This window comes from Gavia stellata, chromosome 3 (assembly GCF_030936135.1).
Source record: "Gavia stellata isolate bGavSte3 chromosome 3, bGavSte3.hap2, whole genome shotgun sequence".
NCBI lineage: Eukaryota > Metazoa > Chordata > Aves > Gaviiformes > Gaviidae > Gavia > Gavia stellata.
Window position 1 is genome coordinate 47,865,880 of NC_082596.1, and position 21,473 is coordinate 47,887,352.

At 39.2% G+C, this 21,473-nt stretch overlaps 1 protein-coding gene across 1 annotated transcript in view; it reads right to left on the reverse strand.

The window, feature by feature from the left end:
* Positions 1-21,473, reverse strand: part of ASXL3 (ASXL transcriptional regulator 3) — a 126,202-nt gene that overhangs the window by 96,034 nt on the left and 8,695 nt on the right. Inside the window, exons 2-3 of the mRNA XM_059815622.1 lie at positions 4,818-4,900; positions 4,468-4,470 (exon numbers count right to left, since the gene is read on the reverse strand). Of these exons, the coding sequence (XP_059671605.1) occupies positions 4,468-4,470; positions 4,818-4,900 (86 nt within the window). The remainder of the gene's footprint in view (positions 1-4,467; positions 4,471-4,817; positions 4,901-21,473) is intronic.

Genomic DNA, 21,473 nt, shown 5'->3' on the forward strand with positions numbered 1-21,473 from the left:
TTCATACCAACTTCTGTCTTATTTTATCTTCCTGATAATTTTAAGCAGTCTTCAATTGGTCCTACCCTTCATGAAGGTGCAGTGCCCCAAACAGAGGGGAATAGATAGGTTATTCCTGGTGGTCCTACAGGCAATTTCCGGGTAAAAAGAGGGCAAAACCAAGGATGGTACTAGTGTCAGAGTTGAATATAGCAAGAAACCAGGAAAATTACAGAGAGAAGCTTTTTTCTGTGAGAAACAGCAAAAAGTTTTAAAACACATGACCTATTAAAATATCCCCATTATGACCATGCAGGCACCTCTTGGGAAAAAGAAAGACACAGGGTCCGAGAAGCATCTGGCAAGTTCCTGGGACTGTGTTAGGAACAAAAATCCTTCAACAGAAGACGTAAAAAGCAGTTAGGAAGGAAGGCAGTACTAGGTTCGACTTGAACCAGTGGGGAAGAAGCAGCTGACAACATTGAGTGTTCATGAAGGGATGATTCTTCATTTTTAGGAAAATAAGGGAGAATACGAGAAGAAAATGGGCTTCAGGAAATTAAACTTCAACAAACTCACCCACCCACCATGCACAAAGACATTTCTGTAAGCACACCAACAGACAGGAAACTGGCTTGCTCTTCCATGAAGGGGTGGCACTGAGCACTTAAATCAAAAGCACAGGAGTTCTAGTGCCTCTTCTTTTTTGGCACCTAATTAGAAAGGTGTCTATGATTAGACAGCTACTAAAACCAACACTAGGAACAAGCATGGAAAAAATGGATTGGGTGAAAATTAAATAAATTTGATGTTCTCAAATCAGCTAAATCTGTTGAAATTCACCATAAGGCATTTAGAGCTGACTGGACCAGTCTCAGAATTGTCAATAGTCATTTTTGAGAATTTGTAAAGGGCGGCAGCAGTGATTCCAAAAGACTAGAAAACATCTAGTGACTAGCTTTAAAGAAAAAAAAAAAATAAATTAAAAAAGGCCAGGCCAAGGAAGTAGGGGTGCAGCAACTGAATTTCAATTCCCCCAAAATATGGAATAAAAATTATTTGGAAGTATTTAGCAGATAAGAAGTTGAGTAATACACAGATCTGTCAAGAACAAGTTACTTCAAATCTATCAACATATTCTTTATGACATAGTATCAGACCCTATAGTTAGAGAAGCAGCAGTAGGTATTGTATGGCCCGACTTAATGAGTCTTTGGACATTGTTTCTCATGGGACTTTCATAAGCAAAGACGAGAAATATAATGCTGCAAAACAAAACAAATTCTAATAAGCAGATGAAACTAACCTTGGAAGGGCTGCATGCATGCTAGAAGACAAGACTACACGTTAAAGCATTCTTAATAATTAATTTGAGAAATGGTCTGCAGAAGACCTGAATACAATTCAGTAAGGGGAATGCTAGACCTTAACAGGAGTAACAGCAGAAATACAAGATGGAGAACAACTAGTAAGGCAGCAGCACAGTAGAAAAGGAGCACTGAGGCTAGAGTGGATCATGCTCTGACTAGTAGTCTATATCACACTAACAAAATCTCATGCTAGGATGCATAACCAACAGGTTGCCCGTCTAGAAATTTACAATGGGACAGGGAATTGTTTTCAAAAGAACAGGACAATGGATGCTAGGAAGGAAAATCCAGAGTACTGTGCTCTGGAGTGAGCTGCTGTCTATCTTCTTTGTAAAGAGATTTCAGTGTCCAGGACTGTTGGCCTGACACTGTTCACTATCAGCACAGGCATTAATGTAAAATAAATACTTCTCCCTCCCCCCCGCCCCATCCCCGGAAGAAAACCATATGTTTTCTACATCACCAAAAGGTTTGCCTTAAAAGTTTTACTCTTTCTAGGACGCAGAACTGCCTGCCTGCTGACCATTTTACAACCAACCATCTTAACAGGGAAGATATTTAAAAAACAAAATTCAGCTGTACATCCCCCAAGATATAGGAAACTGGGTAGGTATATAACCTCTCACAGGACATGTCAGTAAGCTTTTATTTTAATTTCTAACATATATCTGCTTTGTAACTTTGGAATTTTTCTCCTATTGTATTTAATTATTTGAATAACTAAAAAAATGTGCAACTTGATGTCTTCATTGCAAACAAAGAAGCTGAATAGTCTGACTGTCTTTTTAAAGATTACACATAATGACTACAATGAGATTGCTGAAAATCATACGTTATTCATTCAGATTTACTACCACAGCAAAAAGCTTTAGATTAATTAATGCTGCAATATATTTGAAAAATGACTAAGCCAATTAATCTTGTTCATCTATAAATGGAACAGTAGAGAGGAGAAATTTTGAAGAACTTCATTTAGGATTGCCAAGGTTCTACTGACAATGATAATCAGTGTAAAGGAATAAGTAAAGTAAATTAAAGTAGTAACGTATTGCGGTACAAGTTCAGACTTGAAGAATACACAAATCAATAAAGAATAAAATATGCTAGTGCCATTCTACTGCTTATGACTAGGTGGCTACACATCATAAATTTACATCCCTTGCTCCTCTTAGCTGGCTGCAGCATAGAGACCAGAAAAGATCATCTTTAGTAACGGCAAAGGTAACATACTGGCAGAAAGGTACTGAAAGAAATTGCAGAGCTGGATGAAGTAAATGGGATACTCTGAATTCAAGGACTGTGAAAACAAAACATTACTTACGCACTGAGGCCCAATCAACACATATGTATAAGAAGTCAAATACCTTATCAGCTCCTATTAAGAATTAGGCACTCAGATAACTTTGCAGGTTTGTGCCTAACTGATATAAAAAGGCAGCAGAAACACAACTTTTACATGAAATCAGAAGTTAAATGAGAATCCAAATACTTTTTACATAATCAATACAGAATCAACATTTTTTGTTTTGTCAATTTGCAGAATTTAGAATTTTTAGACTAATCCGTTTAGGATGACTTAGCCTATAATGTAGTACAATGTTTCAAGTAAGGAGTAAAGAACATTGACTTTGATCCTTCTCAGTTACCTAGATACTCATGACCACATACGGCATCCTCCAATCTACTATACATTCACACATACCTGTACATACAATAGCATGAATTAAAAAAAAAAAAAAAAAAAATCAGAATTAATCTGAATTTCCTTCCTATTTCCCTGCAGTTCTTAGTTTCTTAGTAACTGAAGAAATGAAGGATCTAGCTTTGAACCTCTTTAAAGGAATCTTTCTCTTATTATCCATTCTGCAGCAATTCAAAAGGGCTTCCACATTTTCTATATGTAAATTATAAAAAAAGCTGCCTTCACTCCCTCCCATAGGTTTTGCACAAAAATTTCATTCATGCACTGTTCATGGAAACAAGAATTTTTAAAATTACAAAGAAATGCTATTATCAGGCATGTGAGCCCCTCCCATGCAGTTGTCTCACATCACAAGATGTAAGAAGAAAGCAATCTATTCACTGCTGTGAGAAACAGTATCTTAATAAAAACAGATTTTCAAAGGTGGGTTTTCTTGCTTTTTTGTTGTTGTTGTATGCAAATCCTTGCAGCAAAACACATATTTGGACATTCATTTTCAAAAGTTTTCATCCCCTTGTTTCCTTGGTATCATTGCCAAATATACTTGAAGCGATTTATGGACAGGAACTAAAGCATTTTACATGTGTAAAAGGTGGCAAATTCAACTTGCATAGCAACTCTTTTGCAATTTTACCAAAATACAGCTATTATAAGCATGTTATGAGGCTACCAACAAAGCAGTGCACAGTTATGCAGTGCAAATGATCATGCAGTGTTCTGTTTCTTAGGAACAACAGTGAATTCAGTAAAAATATGTCCCCTAAACTCAGAAGTAACAGACATAATGTGTTACTACTCCTCTACACAGCCTTTGAAGTTCTCTTGTCCTAGATTAGGTTCCACACTAAAAGAATATAATTAAAATAAAAGCGGATGTCTCCCTTCTCTTTGAGACAGCAATAAGTATTAAAAGAATTTATTAGAATAGAAAATTTTTACTGTAACATTTGGAGAAGAGGAAAGTGCATCCTGTAGGAGACCCCCACCAACCAACCAGTTTTTCCTTAACTTATTTTACTTCCTGCCCAAGTTTCTATCTGCAGGTCACTAGAAGACCTACCAAACAGCCAGTCACCTTTGAAGAACAAGAAGCTGCATTCCCATCTGAACCAGGAGTCACTGGAAGACAACTGTTGATTTCCGTAGGCTCTGGATAACCCACCTATCCCTTAACAGCTTAATGATTATAGTTGAAATCCACATCCAAAGTACACTGTTATTAAGGAACTCAGTATCCAACCTCTACAGCCACACAGACTAGTTCCCAGTGTTCGAACACCCCTCTCCTTCCATTCCCAGTTCTTCATCAGCACAACCCCTGTTACCACAGGCAACACCAGCATGTCGTAACAGTGATTTAAGTGCCAGACCACAAACCCAAGTGAGAGAAGGAGTGCGTGTAGCTCCATGTCACACTTTCTCCATGCACACGGTGGCAGAGGCAACCCAGTTATCAAGCTTCAGTCCTTATGCAAAAATGAGACGTAGCACTGGGCTGTCTGAGCAGATTACAGTCTTTCTAAAGAAAGGCCATTAGACTGGAACTAGCCCACAGACTCCTTTTGGAAGGTACAAAGTTAAGCCAGTCACTAATCATTTTAAAAGTCTTGAACTAACAAACAAACAAACCCCATTGGCTCTATTTCCCACTTTGGAACTGGAAATCAGTTCAGCCATTAACCAGCACTTTATGTTTTGTAAAGATTATATACCATTCCTAGATGGTCTTCAAAGAGATAGCAAAAATACAGAACACAAACACTGACCTTGTTTCTTTTAACCCTTCCTTCTGAATGACTTCCAGTATTTGTTTTGCAGTCATTGGTGAGTTGGGGTACTTTTCCAGTGCCTGAAAAGAAATAACAAATGTGTAAGTGACAGGACACAGCTGTCCTGTGAATCTGAAAGGTTATGCAATCATGCAGTTTTTATGTAGTCATTTGTGAAAGGCAGGGAACAGTAGTGTTGAGACTGGAGTCCTCTGTCTGTTGGAAGGCCAGATACAATCCAGGAAACTGCAGCAAGAGTAAGATTTACTTGCTGCTTTTGTGTATCATCTGCTACATCTGCCTGGTAAAAATTCTTACCAGGTTCTAAATAAAAGAGCTGAAATATGCAACTAATTTTATGACACAGCAACGGAGTTCCTTTCAGGCAGGAGGGGAAAAAAAAAACCCCAAAACAAAATGGAAGAGACAGATAGTGGGTTTTTTTATTATTATTACTTTAGAACTATTTGAGGTCATTTGGATATTCTACACTTAGGTTTTGTCATGACCTCAGGAACAAAATTGGCTAAAACCTTCCATTTGTAGAACAGGAGCTACTGTGAGAATTGACAGAGATAGGTTTCAATTTTAAAACACTTTTTGTTTCTAAAAAACAATGAAAAATGAAGTAGTCAGAACAGTCACAGCACACAAGATGCTACATGACAGAGTGCAGTGTATTTTTCCAGTTCAGCTCAGTTTTCCACTCCTTTGCCTTTTCCAATTGAGCCCAAAGTAGCCCACTCCTCTTTCCAGATACATCCATCTTGTACCGACTTTTCCGGTTTTCCACTTCCTTTTTGTCCCCATCAGTTTTAAGCCATTAAACAAACAGCCATTCTTTTGCTCATGTAAAGTGCCAGACTGACAGCCCTGGAAAATGAAATCTTTCAATCAGTAGTAAAAAGTGCAGCACAGACCATGGCAATCAGGCTTCCCAGAGCATCTTGCCAACATATCTCAGTCAGAACTTGCATTTCCATCCTGGGTAAATAAGAAATCAGTTTGGTCTCCAAATTCATCCAACCCTGAGATTCTCTCTAGTAGTTACCAAATTATGTCAATTGTGAAAGTAGCTACTGCTGTGTGGATAACCTGCCCGCTAGGAACTAGAGACACCACCACATCGGATCATGCAAGTCATCAAACCGTGAACGGTGCTAGCCAGGGCTGTAACACAAGCAGCTCACCTAAAACCAAAGCCTCCCTACTCACTACAACTTGACCAGATCAGCCCTCTCCTGCCATTTTACAGTTCTGATTTACTGCCTGTTTTCCCCCTTCACAGCCAAAACACAGTTTACCAAATCCTTCAGTTCTTTGTTACAGATGAGCTTTGTATCCTTTATCTTTCAGTTCCACAAAGAAAAATGCAGAAGTGAGGGCTGCACTATAAAGGTCTGGGAGCTGAACTGAGCTTATCTCATGTACATCAATAGGCAAGATTCAAAAGGGACCCGTCAGGGAAGAAAAACCGAAAGGTGATTTGAAAGGAGAAAGAAGAGTGGGTAGGAAAGAGTACAGCAATGAGTAAGGACAGAAGGCACTGCACAGGGCTGGGAAAAGGGCCATTGCACAGCAAGGGAAGAGAAATGATATGATGTATTAGTGACAGAATCACAATGACACATTGGAAAAATGACAATGCGTATAAAGATTAAAACTAGGATGAGAAAAGATTAATGGTGTGAAGAGACAAAAATGGAAACTTTAACCTTCAGAAAGAAAACAAAGAAGAAAAAGGACAAGGTAAAATGACAATACACCAAAATAAAGGGAAAAAAAAGAGAACTGAACTGGGAACATTCCAGAGGGCAAACTGGAAAGGACAGAAGAGGAAACTACACTGTACTGGACACGGCTATGAAGGAAACTGTGTGCACTTGAAAGTGGGGTTACTCACTGTGGAGGATTCCCTGTTTCTCTTCCTGAGTACAGGCCCCTCAGCACACCTGGGCAGCTCCTCCCTGCAATTGAGAAAATTTGGGTAGCCCTGTCCCCTTCACTACGACATCACATCGTGCTCTATAAAGTCAGTAAAAGTGCCAAGTATTACCATGTGAGTTTGACAGTAATGGGAAGGAAACAATAAAGCTACTCAAACATCAGAATTCACCCTGTTCTGGACAATGGGAGAAGGGAGAGCAGTTTGTGCTGAGGAAGCTGCACTGAACTGGTTGTGGAAACAATGGCCAGACATATGGATATGAAAGATCATCTTCACCAAACAACAATGAAACCAACAAGCAGGATGCATAACACCACTACAGAAAGTTTAATCAAACCCACAAAGCAGATTTCAAATACCACAGCATGAAGTGAACACATTCAGGGTATAACGGCAAACTGAGATGCAGAGTATGTTAGACAGTATGAAAGTGCTGGAGCAAACAATTGCCCACTGTGTGGATTTGTTTTATGCTGGACATGTAGCGTAGGTTGCAGTTCATATATCCCATGAATTTAATTCTGTTCATCTAACCCCTGAAACGCTCTAAAGCCTGTTATTTAAAGAACTGTTCATACCCTAACTGAAAAGCATTAATTCTCCAATTCAAACACTGCTTAAGTTGAAAACAAAGATTAATTTAGCAGAGAACCTTAGTAAGGATGTTTTTTTCTGCCACTCCCACCATGCTGTCATCCACCCCCACCCCACCCCGCCAGTTTCAACCATTTATCACAATAAGAAAATAAAAATAATTACTTGTAAAAACATTTTAATGATAATCTCATTTTCTTCCCCCAGTTATGGAAAACAGCATCAGAGTATTATTTAAGACTGTAACCTAATAAATACACTGAACTGATAATTACACTAGTGTCTCTTGCCTCTGTATCTCACCATGAACACTGCAAAAAGCCCACAATCCTTAAGACTTTTAAAAATAGTATTAGAAAATAAACTGAATTACTAACTGTGCCTTAAGGCAAATAAAATCCTAAAATGCAGTAGCATAGGTTAAGTCATAGACTTCTTGGTCAGAAAAAGTAACGCACATCAGGGGAGGAAGCCTGTATCGGTTTTAAATATCTTCCTCCTTCCTCCCACTCCATCCACCAACACTCGTATCATATATGGGCAGTGACTAATAATGCTGAACTTAAAACATGCCAAAGTACTGTCATGAAAAGTATGATTGTTTCAATGCATTTTGTTAAGAAGGACAAAGGCAGAAGAATGGTTTGCACTGACTGCAACCTCTAGCACAGAGGATCAAATATGCTCCATTTATTCCTGCCATTCAACCACAGCCTTAAAAAGGGACAGCCGCTAAATAACTGGCACAAATAATTTGATACCCATCAGGACAATCTGGAAGAGAACAGAAGTAGTCATTGCACTGACCACATTCTTGGTGTTCATTCAAACCCTGGTTAATGGCTCAAAGAGAAGACGACTCAGATCCTACCAAACACAGTGGAAATCAAACCTCCCAGCAAATGGTAACAGCCTGACAGATTGTTATGTTTGTATCACCTACACTTATCAACCCATAACTTCAGAGATATTAAATAATTACGCAAAAGCCACAAACACATACGTTCCCAGTTTCACTGGAAAAGTCATGTCAGTTACATGGGACAAGAAGAAATCCAAATTCCTTTTCTCACCATGGCATCTGTCATCTGTGCATCGACAACTGCTCAAAAAAATCAGCTGCCACACTGGGGAAAAAACACTTTCCAGTGAACTGCTAACAAGAAAACTCTAGAGCAGAGTCAAGACTCTCAGCTTTGCATAAGAGAGAAATCCTGAATGCCCAGCTTGCCTACAAAATCAGAAGAGAACCTCTATGTAATTGATGGAATGATTAGTTTAATTTATATACACAGCTGCTTGCGACTACCTGAATTGGATCTGCTCAATCGTTTGCATTTCAGCCACTAGAGGGAATACAAGCAGAGGGACAGCACGAAGAAAGGTGAACTAGAAAATTGTTTTCTTGCCACCCATAAACATTCCTGCAGAAATTGGGAAGCTTTGCCAGAGAAGCTGCCACTACTCCTGCAGCTATCAATTACACTGACGGAAAATTATTCTTCTTAACAAGAACCAAGTATGGTCTGATATTGTGCTGTGGTCCAAAAGCAGTAGGCAGATCAGTCTCGTGGGCTTGCTGATGCTGGTTGTGTGGCAAGAGTACAGTTAGCTGGAACCGGCCAGAGCCTCTTCCATTTCTGGAAGCTGCCTGCAGGGATCTGAAGGTCAGGGAGCTGACAAAAATCAGGATCATTTTATCACGTCTGCTTGGTTAAACTACAGGCTGAGCCACTACTCACAAACTGAAGCAATTCTCTTGGGAATATTGTTTAAATAATTTGGGAGGAGAAAGAGGAACAGTACAGTTATTGCCAGTGCTCCCACTCAACAGCGAAAATACAAGTCAGGCTGAACTGCACAATAGACAATCTTTACTGCCCAAAGACAGCAGGGTGAATAAAAGAACAGAAAAAAAAATTTCCTTCTCCTAAGCAGAAAATATATTACATTTTCTAGCCACCCATTACTAAATTAATGAATTGAAAGTAAATTAATGAATTGAAGGATGGAGTCCCAAACAGGGTACAAGAACAGCGTCCTGGAAAAAATCCAGCATTGTCTTTTCCAGCTGCTTGTGTGAGGTTAACAGGAGAACTGACTTCTATTGTGGGAAATGCCCCACTTAAATCTTTTGTATTCATTTTTGATTAACGGCTTTAGTCATTGGAGAATCATCAGCAGCCTGGTAAAAGTTCAAAGCCCTTTGTGTGAAGCAAGATGGGTAAATGGTTAGGAGAGGATGGTAGGGTACAGACTGGGGGAAGAAAGGAAGTGCATAGAGATGTATGAGGAGGAGAAAACAGCAAGAAGATTGAGAGGAGGGGGGGTACACGATACAAGAAAAAGAGGAAAGAGGGAAGATGCACTACAACCTATTTTAACGTAAGTTCTCAAATAGATATTCATTGTGTTCTTGCTGATGGTAATTAAGAGAAAGGTAAAGGGTAGTTTCCAAGTACTAAAATATTAAAAAGAAGCTGAAATGGGAGTAATAATTCTCCTGGTAGGACTTCTGTCTTTGAGCAGTTGCAGTTACAACAAGGAAGTTATAAAATGCACCTTCTTCTACTCAGATTTTATAAGACATGTCTTTCACAGTATGCTCCATACTATGAATTTGTCTCCATAATCCATGCATCACTACAGATAGGGAAGTAAAAATCAAGCAAGGAAAGGAACAAAAATGTAACATGAACAAGAAAGCAACACAAGAATACTTAAACCTGCCGAAATACATTAAATTAAGTTTTAACATCAGTTATGTGCATGCTTGCTAGTCCACATTTTTTTCAGGTTCAGAGGTAATATGGTACTGACCTGTAGAGCTCAAATGGTTTAAAGTTCACCCAAAAAACATTTTTCCTCAGCCCTCTTTCAGTCAAAAGCACTTTACAGTTCCTTTGGCATGAATTACAGGGAACAACTGGGAGAGTGTTTCCTGCAAGAGAATTTCTATTACAGAATTTGTTTGCAAGTTGGTCTGAAACCACCTAGCTTTGCTAACCTGCCAGACACGTAAGGCATTATCATCTCCTAAAATACTTAATGAAAGGAAAGAGCAAGAAAGAAGCCGAATTATTTGTTCATTCAATTGCTTTGACTGGCTGGTTTGAGGCTTGTTCTGAGATGTCTGGACCCTTTTATTGTTCTTTTTTAAATTTATTTATAATGTCATATTTTAAACTTACAGAAAGGCAGCAACAGTGCTTTGGAAATTCCAGATAAACTGTACACTTGATATTTTGAATTCAAAAGAAATTGGATTACAGTTCAGTTAAAGTTAGACATACAATTGTGTTATTCCTTTAAAAGGCACAAGCTCTAGCAGCAACGACATCTTGCCATTGGTAGTTGCTTCATACATCACACCAGAAAACACAGGGTAAAGTTTTCAACCCTAAACAACTGACTTCTAATAACTTATTGATCTAGTCTGACATACTGAAACAAAAGGAAACCTTTGTATTTCTCTCTTTACTAATGCAGTCAGCCTGCCCAAGCAACCCGGAGTTTTCACTTAAAGGCTCTGTCAGCACAGATCCATAAACACCTCAGTGACTGTAACAGGATGAACCCAGTGAGCACACAGAATCCTCTCAGATTTCTGTAAGATCACGATCAAAGATACATACCCCAGTGAGCAGGATGTCAAACTTGCTACGCCGGTATGGGTTCCATCATTAGCAGCAGGATTACTAGTGATGACTTCAGTTCAAGCGATGGAGCGCCCAGATTCTCAAAATCAGTTCTGACAGTGCAGTCCAGCCCCCAGACTTCTGCTTAGCCATGCAAGCCATAGCTCTTCTTGCTTTCTATCACAATGCCCCATTGCCTCTCACACTGCCCAGCCTTTGTCTACTCTCAAAGTGATACTCTCATCTTTTGAGGTGCTGCAATACCCCTAACTTCGTATCTCCCACCTTTCCGCACCCCTACTGAAATACCTTTCTTCTCTTGTTCTTTCCACAGTAAACTCCCACAGTACATTCCTATATCCTCTACCTCCTGAAACATTAGCACACCCATACAGGTGCAGTTCATTGCCATGGGTTCCCCAAAACCCACACACAGGTACACAAGTGCTGCCTAGGTAGTCAATACTCAAAAGCTAGCTAACAACATGCTGTAGCTCTTAGGTGCTGACAGGACAAATTGTCCTATGAACCTCCCATAGCTTGTAGACCATATTCTCTGCCTATTTAGTTTAGAATAGAAGTTTCAATTTCTGTATCAGTGGACCCAGCTGAAAAACATGGGTCAAAGCTGTTCACAACTACAAATCATTATTCCAGAGAAGGGGCCAGGAGCAAAACGCAGCTCTGCCACCCAAAAAGATTACTGAAATCTGCACTCATTTGGTGATCGTACAGGCCATGATCCTGAAATGCCTCTAATTCCAGCAGGGATAAAAATTCCCCTTTAGCACCTACCCCTGTACAAGATGGAGAGGCCATGCTTAGGTGACTGGAACTAATGGAGCGGAATGAATATTAGTGCCCTGTCAGCTGCCTTTATATTACAGATAACAGAGGAAAGAACTACCGCCAGTGTGAATACATTCATCACTCCTAAGGGAACAAGAAAAAACATCCTAAGAAGCACCAAACTCCAAACAGATTCGCTTCCATATATGCTGTTTTCTCTACTGAAAGCTGGTATTTTTTTTTCTGAGATACTGAAAGGTTTGCTGTGTAACTTATGTTTCAGCATAGTAAAATAAAAAAAATATGAAGAGTAAAACTTCCTAGAAAAACAACAGAGAGAATGAGTATGTGTTTGTTCTAAAAGCCTTCATCGCTTAATTTTCTCAGGCAAATGTAATCTGTAAGGGTTACTTTTAATGTGAGAATTAAAATTCCTACTGGCTACTCTCTGAATGTACCAAATTTAACAGGAGGTGACAGTTATGCCCGTTTTCTTGCCATTGCTTTACTATCAGAGCTTATCTTGTTAGACAGTGTCCTAAAGATACAGACCTAAGATTTCCAGAAGGCAAAAAAGAAAACAAAAAAAAGAAAGAGGAAAGCAAAAAAAAAAAGGATAGCAAAATACAAATAAAATATTTTAAACTATGCACTTATGCACTCTACCTAACTATTCTTACATATTAGTTTTGGACACTTTAAGTATTTCATCCAGGTAAAACTCACCCACTAAAAGGGTAAGACAAGTTTCATGCTGCAACTGTCACTGACTCCACTGATACACCATGAATATATTTAACCAGCCAAAAAGCACTTATATCCATGTTACTAAAATATGGTTAATGCAGCAAACAAAAATAAAACTGTAAAAATTATACTTCCATTTTAATTCTGTCAGATAGATGGTATGAAACTACCTCATGAAATTTACAGCACATTTTGATGCTTAGGTGAAAAGCCAGTGTAAGTCACACTGATCCTCCTAATCTCACAAGGGAAGTCCATAAAGTTTACAACTCAGTTGTTTGCTCTGTTCCTCACTCACAGGATGATAGACAGCATCACTCCCTTCAAATTAATAAGCAGAAATGCAGAAAATTATTAAGAATCTTTCTTGGTAATTTTATCCCAGAAAGACAGACCAGAATGTGTCCAATGCATGGAAAACCTGGAAAGTAATTCACAAGAGGTGTACAGCAAGCAACAAAGCTGGAAAAATTAAAAGTCCCTTGCAATCAGAGACACAACAAAAAGCCACTTTCAGTTCCTTGAGCCCACCTGTTCAAGTACTGGAGGCAAAATGGAAAACAGAAATCGCCACAAAATGAAAAATGTTGGAAACTTTAGGGTTGGGGTTGTTTTTTTTTTTTTTGGGGGTGGGTGGGGTGGGGGGTGGCGGGGAAGGGAGGGGTGTTGCTTGCTTGTTTGTTTTAAATAGAAAAGTTATTCTTTCTTGTCAGAATGGACAATACAAAAAAGAGTAGAGCCTTAGGAGTCCTTGGCTGTTATACATTTTTTTCCTTCCAAAACTTGCACAATTATTTCACATCAGTTTTCATTAGTCTGAATCATGACATCATTGTGTACAGAACAGAGTTCACTGGCACAATCCAGACCTACTGCTTAAATTGCTCTGAGAGCAGATATGATGTTTTTGAACTAAAGAAATACAGCCTTCTCATAGAATGTATAAAAAGAGAATTCTTTTGTTAGCTGTCAGTGGGATTTTCCTATCTCTGTTAAATATATAATGGTTAGTGTCATAACAAAGATCAGCCATCATGTTATAGCATTTATCTTCATGAGTGAAGAGAGGAAGGGCTACTGCGATTTATTCCGTCTCTCCTCATGAGACGATTAATGTCATAAGAGATTAGTCTTCAGTACTGACTCGTACACAGTATAAAATACAGGGCTGGAGTGGGATGCCAGGCAGTTTTAATTGCCACAAGTTTGGAAGCCCACATTACTTACAGATGGCACAGCTGACAATTACTCATCTAAGATTTTCAAAAATAGGAGAGTATTTTGCGGTTCACTAACACATATGCATTTGTGTCATTTATTTGCTCAGTCCTTCCTAGCAGTCTTTCCACATAGTCCTTTCCCCCATATGATCACCTAAGTCCACCCCCACTTGTCCTGTTAAATACACCATTTATTGCAGAACTGTCCATACTGGTGGTTTATAGTGATATTTGGTAGCATCTGTTTAAAGATTTGAAAAGTACACTATTTAACAACTATTAGTAAGAAACATTTGTTACAATATAGGCAGATTAGAAAGAACACATAATGGCTCAGTATCTGTGTTTGTATTCATATATAAAAACATAAACAAAACTCCATAGAAGGAGCAGCTTTCCTCAAGTTTTCTCAAAACTTACATGCTCACTTCTTCCCAGGGACCTTGTAAAATAAACTGACCATGCTAAATTTAAATAAATAATCTTTCAAAAGCCTATCACTTTGGAGACATGCACACAGAATATTTTGTTTACATGCTCCCCACTCCTTCTTATGAAAGAAAATACTTCAAATACTGTGGTGAAAAAAAAACATGATAAGCAAAAGTTCTGTTAAAGAGGGAAGAATTATTTTTTCCCCAAAAGGGAACATGAATTGTCTGTATTTTCTTAAACTCTCCTTTTCTGGATACTGCTAAATCATGCCAAGCTAGGTAAACTTCAATCCTTGATATAAAAGATTTTTTCTGTTAAAAACAGCAATTCTTTACCATTGGTTTACATCAAATAGAATACATTATTGAACAGCTCTAACCGCAAAGCGTTATCTTTATTTAGGCTTCTCAAGTATTGACTTAAAACATTTTTATCAGGCTGTTAATCACATCCACATACAATGTGATCAGCAACTGAGACCAGCCCTGACAGTGAGACTAGCCAGGTAACAGGGCAACATTATAGCAGGGAAGAAGTATCATGAAAGCTAAGGACATTTCTTATTGATGGTAAGTGGACAGGAGAGAAAAATCAATGGGTCCTCATCAGTACAACTGTCTACCAGCTGGATGCTGATTTCCCTTAGCGATTTAAACTAATGGGAGGAATCACTTGGCATAGGTAAACAAATTCAATAGGACCTCCAGCCTATGAAGAAGAGAGGTGATCTGTGACTTCAAAACTGGAGTTTGTAAGGAGACAAAATGCTGACTATTAAACGAACAGTTTGTAATCAGATCTGAAACCAAAATACGGACCATGTCTTTCCCCATGGGGGGAAAACCCAAAAATGTTCAGGATAATCTGCAGTTGCTGTGGAGGCTCCAAACTCCTGACCCTGCTTGAAGGCATTATCCCGAGCTTCAAGACTGCTCAAAGTCAAGCTGGACAAGCACTGACCAGGTTACAGTGAGAAATGACCATCAGCCATACACAGCATGCAACTACCATCAGCGAACTCCAGAATCACAACAAAATAATTGGTCAACAGAGACGAATCACAGAGTATTTTATAAGGGAATATAAATACAGAGACTTCTCAAAGCTAGGCTTCTTGTTCAAGACAAGCTTCTATTTTTAAGGGTCCTTCATATCACAGCACATTTTTTTATCCTAAGACCCCTCACTACACATTAAACAGATTCAACTGTTACCCATCAGGACGGTAACTGTAATCCAAGAAAAGCAAACCAAGAGAGAGCAAAACATGGCTGTTACACAGTATATTCAATCATGGTCTTTATTCTTCTTCTATGAGCACCAACATACATACACACGAGGATCTGAGTTTTCCCAAAGTCACATCTCCTCAGCAAATGTAGCAGTAAAAATTGTCAGCTCCTAGGAAATGCCACTGGCAAATAAATTCAAAGCCTATGGGGTTTAGGCACATCACTTTAGATTTAATGTCTTAGAAGTTGATAATAATACATGTTTTAGCTGTATCTTCCATTTCCCTCCAAAAATAGCTAGCAATAAGTGAACAGAATAATGAAAACTTTTACAGAAAAGTTACAGTTCCTCAGCTTGGGCTTCCAGGGTAACTACTGAACTCATACTGTACCTTTGAAACAATGAGAATTAGTAACAAAATTAGGCTTACAGTTCAAATCCAGGAATGCAATCTTCCTTTAACTGTGCCAATCTCATCCAAAGACATAATATTATACTTAGGAAATTTACATGCTATGTTGTCTGAGGTTGAAACAAAAATAAACTAAGGTGTCCAGAATGACAACAAGAAAACTACCATCATCTCATATTCCAGCATCATGTCAAATAGACTTTTGGACATGGGAGATTTATACTTTTTTGCTGCTCTAGACAAAACCTGGGCAAGATAACTTGAAACCAATTCTGAAAATTCCAATAGGATATCTTACTACCAAATTGATGAGAGAATATTTCAGAAGACAAATTGGTCTTTTCAATTATTTCAAAGGGATTACTTATAATTTCAACAATACACCATTGGCTGAGATAGCCCATAATGGAACTTGTTCTAAAAATAAACAGAATGCAACATAATCAAAACATAGTATTTCATTTGCAGGACAAAGGCCCTGTCTTTTACAGACGAGAGGAGACAGAATTTTTTTCATCTTGGGGTTTCATTGTAATCCTTATACTACCAAAGTTTGAGAAGAATCCAAACTTTAAAGACGAAGTTTTGGGAACTTCAGCTGGTTATCTAATTAAGTGAAATGGTAGCAAAATAAATAAACAAATGAAATGCAATTTTATCCTAGAATTCAGAAGGGGTTTTTTTTTCCTCATTTATTTCAATGTCAGTCATAGATTATTTTTTTTTTCCTCCCTTCAGTATACTTGCTATTTGACTTCTCATTGGTACAAGAACATCTCCATCTCTTCCTCACTGCTTCCCAATGCAGCACTACCATTTTTCTCCGCCGGATTACATCAGTATCACCCAGGCACACGTTCTTTTTACCACATGACATGCCAGCAGACCTAAAACCCAGTTTCATTCTATTCTACTAATCCCAGAAAACGTATGCAAGTACTAAGAGTATTAAGTTTCGTAACTATTACTATGTATGTATGTGGCACTTCAAACCTAATTTTTTTCAGAACATTAATCCTCAGAACGCTTTCCCCAGATCCCTTCCCTTCCCCTCCACACCCATATTTTTCTATAAAATTCACTCTAACATTTAACAACACTTTAACTAACACATGAAGGTTCTTGCCACAACAGCTCTAAGAATGCTGATAATAGCAAACAGGTGCAGTGAATTTTGAATTTTTTAAACCTCTCATTCTCTTTACAGCTCTTTCAGAAGCATTTCCCAACCACCATGCATATATATATATAAGCCTCAGTTATCTAGGCAGCCACTTTTGTAGATCTGGCTCAGAATGAAGACTGGACGATTATTTTACTTCATTTAACATTACTTTAAATGGCTTGAAACATTCTCCTACAGCTCAGACACTAATATAACGAGTTAGCACATGAAAATTACAGTATGAAACTGAGTCTGTCCTCATTAAGGATAGTTAAAATTGACTACACAGACAGAGGTTTTCTTTTTTTGTTATTTTTTAATTTAATGGAAGTGCTAAAGATTAAAGATTTTGAGAATTATAGTAAGATGAGAATGTTTTGATACTATGTCAAACAATCTATCTCCAAGCAAAGTAGGTAACCCTACAAGTTAATGGATACAGAAGTGTTCTCTTTTGCAACATACCAATTATTTCATTAGACACTAATCTAAAAAAAATTCTAACAGGTCCCTGGAAAAAAAAAAATCCCACTTAGGCCAAACTAATTTGAAAGATTAAGATATCTTAGATTTATTTTTTCATCGATTGGTTGTTTTTTCTAAACAGATTAAAAGACAGTAAGACAATGATGCTTTTCTGATCTAACTTCCAAAATCCATACAAACCATTCTTGATCAACTGCTTTGACTCTATTACTCCAAAATGTTTTCTAGTTTCTCATCTTCTATTGAAGTTTTTCAATCCATAGTTCACGGACCAGTTGAAAGAGTACATTTTTGGAGTCCATGAAACACAATAGCTCAAATGATTGCTCAGACACTAACTTTATCCTCAAGGCCTTTCACTCTGCCCATTCCTCTTATTGCTTATCTCTTGCACTGTACCCTGCACCCTTCAGTCAGTCAAGCATCTGTTTGTTCACTTCTCCCATGTTTTTGATCTCTTTCACTGGAAAGCCCTATGTGAGTCCTGCAGTCTCCTCCTCAAGTGCCGCTGCTGTGAGCCTGGAGGTTAAATTAACAACCCACAATGGTTACAGTGAACATCACACACTTACTGCGAAGGGCTGATTGTAGCACAGGTACTGAGAAGTTCCTGTGGAGGTACTTAATAAATGCAACAATCATCAGCAATGCATGTATACAGCATGCAGTAACTTGCATGGCCAGACTGACAAAAATCTCCAAGGTTACCTTGTGAAGCCACAGCCCTCTAGTTCTTAAGTGCTTCTACAACTCTAAAAAAGAGTATGTCTTAATATCACAACCACTTAGTGGGGTACACCATTGTTGGAACACTGTATCACAAAGAGGAGGAAAGATCCTTCTTCATAACTGCAATGTTCAAGCTACTTAAAGCAGTAATTCCATTTTCTTTCAGTATCCGCTCTTTGGGGGCTGATCCCATGCTCTAGAAACCACAGTATTTACCAACAGACTTTTACGAAGGACAAGGAGCATCAGTCCAAGACAAAGACATAGGGCTGGTTATTACTGCTAAGTTCCACTCAGATGGGTAGCTCTCATTCCAAAAGTGACAGGGGAGGTTGGCAGTGAGTCAGCTGATCCCTGAACACTGACTGGAGGAACAGCATTTCAGCATGAAGAATTCGGTTTGCAAGATGAAACCACCACACAACTGGACCAACCCAAGACCTGGAAGCAGTGTACATTTATTGCTATTGCTAATCCAAAGGATGCTGGGGCTTGTTCTGGGCAGACCAAACATCCCAGGCATGTAGACTTGTTTCTATGATTCTCACAGTCAGTCTCACAGAGCTGTAACCCAATACTTGACATGAGCTAGATATATATATATATAAAAAAAAAAAAAAGATTTGGGCTGCTAAGTCACAAATTTGAGGGACCACATCAAAACATGCAATCCTTATTCTGTCCTCCCATCAAATACTTCCTCCTGGGATAACTGAAGTGCTTTTTGCCAGGTATTGCCCAGGAGGCCACTGTTATACTGTGGTCTATATTCAAAGTCTCCAGCTGCACGGATGTACTGGGCAGGGTGAAGTAAATCATCACAAGAATCTCCACCATTGTTTTAAAAGATCAGTAGCCTTATAAAAGACAGTTCATGCTCTATACTACCACTTCCCCTTCCTGTTCTACAGTCCAGCCCAATGGACCCAAGCACTTGCTGAACTGTCCAGCCTTTTGTCCGATGTGTGCTTAACAGACAGGAGATTTTTTTAATAATGCAACACAACTTGACAGCACAGCATCCCGGGAACAGGACAAAAGGAAGACAACCTGTTGGACAAGGATAGCTAACATAGCGAAATTGGCTACACAGATTTTTCTTATTCTTGGCCAAAAAAAAAAAAAAAATTCATTTCAAACCAAGAGACCTCAGTAGAAGAACAATCCAGGCAAATGCTGGATAGCCGCTGACATCTTCAGGAAGGTACACACTTGTGGAGCCATGGGTGTCGTGGTTTAGTCCCAGCCAGACTAATCACCACACAGATGCTTGCTCACTCCCCTTCCTCAGCTGGACAGGAGAGAGAAAATATGACAAAAGGCTCGTAGGTTGAGACAAGGTCATAGGGAGATCACTCACCAACTACCATCATGGGCAAAATAGACTTGACTTGGGGAAATTAGTTTAATTTATTACCAATCAAAATCAGAGTAGGATAATGAAAAATTAAACCAAATCTTAAAAAACACCTTCCCCCCACCCCTCCCTTCTTCCCGGGCTCAACTTCATTCCCGATTTTCTCTACCTCTTCCCCCCCAAGCGGTGCAGGGGGACAAGGAATGGGGGTTGTGGTCAGTTGATCACACGTTGTTTCTGCCGCTCCTTCCTCCTCACACTCTTCCCCTGCTCCAGTATGGGGTCCTTCCCACAGGAGACAGTTCTTCATGAACTTCTCCAGCATGGGTCCTTTCCACGGGGTGCAGTCCTTCAGGAACAGACTGCTCCAGCATGGGTCCCCCACAGGGTCACAAGTCCTGCCAGCAAACCTGCTCTAGCATGGGCTCCTCTCTCCATGGGTCCACAGGTCCTGCCAGGAGCCTGCTCCAGCATGGGCTTCCCACAGGATCACAGCCTCTTTCGGGCATCCACCTGCTCCTGCATGGGGTCCTCCACAGGCTGCAGGTGGATATCTGCTCCACCGTGGACCTCCCTGGACTGCAGGGGACAGCCTGCCTTACCATGGTCTTCACCACGGGCTACAGGGGAATCTCTGCTCCAGTGCCTGGAGCTCCTCCTCCCCCTCCTTCTTCACTGACCTTGGTGTCTGCAGAGTTGTTTCTCTCACATATTCTCACTCCTCTCTTCCCCGCCTGCCATTTCCCAGTTTTTCCCCCTCTTCTTAAATATGTTATCCCAGAGGCGCTACCACTGTTGCTGGTTAGCTCGGCCTTAGCCAGTGGCAGGTCCATCTTGGAGCCGGCTGGCATTGGCTCTATCAGACACAGGGGAAGTTTCTAGCAGCTTCTCACAGAAGCCACCCCTGTAGCCCCCCCCGCTACCAAAACGCTGCCACGCAAACCCAATACAATGGGTCATCTTGAAACCAGTAACAAAAAGGTATTAACATATCTTCAATAGTAATTTATTTGAAAATGTCTTCAACAGTGATTTACTGAGCTTATTCCACAGCTAGACAGTGAGCCCCACTAAGTTACTCTACTTTTTTTTTTCTTTTTAAAACAGATGAGTGCTTGCAAGGTGTCTCAAAAACCTGCATTATGAATGAAACAAATTATGAAATAGATTACAATGCATTAACCACTACTGCTCTAAGTACAAACCTGCTGCAGCATTGCTACAAACTGCCAAAAAAATCCAGAGACTAAGTCCAAAAAAGCCTCAAAAAGCCGAGAATGTGAATGAGCACCATTAAATGGATACAGAAATCTCAATCTGTACAAGAAAATCGATGTTTTCTGTCTAGTCACTGTCAGAAAAAAAGAGGTAATGATGCATTTGAATTTTAAATCATGCTTATCAGACAACTTTTCATAATCATTTTATTCTCCTAGTTCTCCCATTTTTTAAGTAGGATGTGAAATTCCACAAAAAGACCAGATTCTGGCAAAGGCCAGAGAAGTCCTAGCTCCTATGGGTAACAAAAGTTACGAAGCGATTTTATTGATTTCACAAAACTAAAACTAATTTGGGGCATATGACTTATTTTCAAGTCTAAACAGACAAGATGAGCTTGAGGCCCCTTCCAACTTCATCTTCTATGATTATCAGTTCTATGATTATCAAAGTAATGCTCTCATTAAGATGCCTTTTCCGCTCTAGACACCAAAACTTCCAAAGAGGTTCTCGCTGGTCTTACCTGTCTAGAATTTCTAAATGACAGAAATACCAAATGAGATGAAAGAAGCTGGTGTGATCAGAAAGTGTCATAATTTTGAGACAGCTGCCAGAATCTTTGTCCAGAAGAATGACAGCAGACTGTGGCAAATAAGGGTCTATTTTCTCGCATTACCCTTGC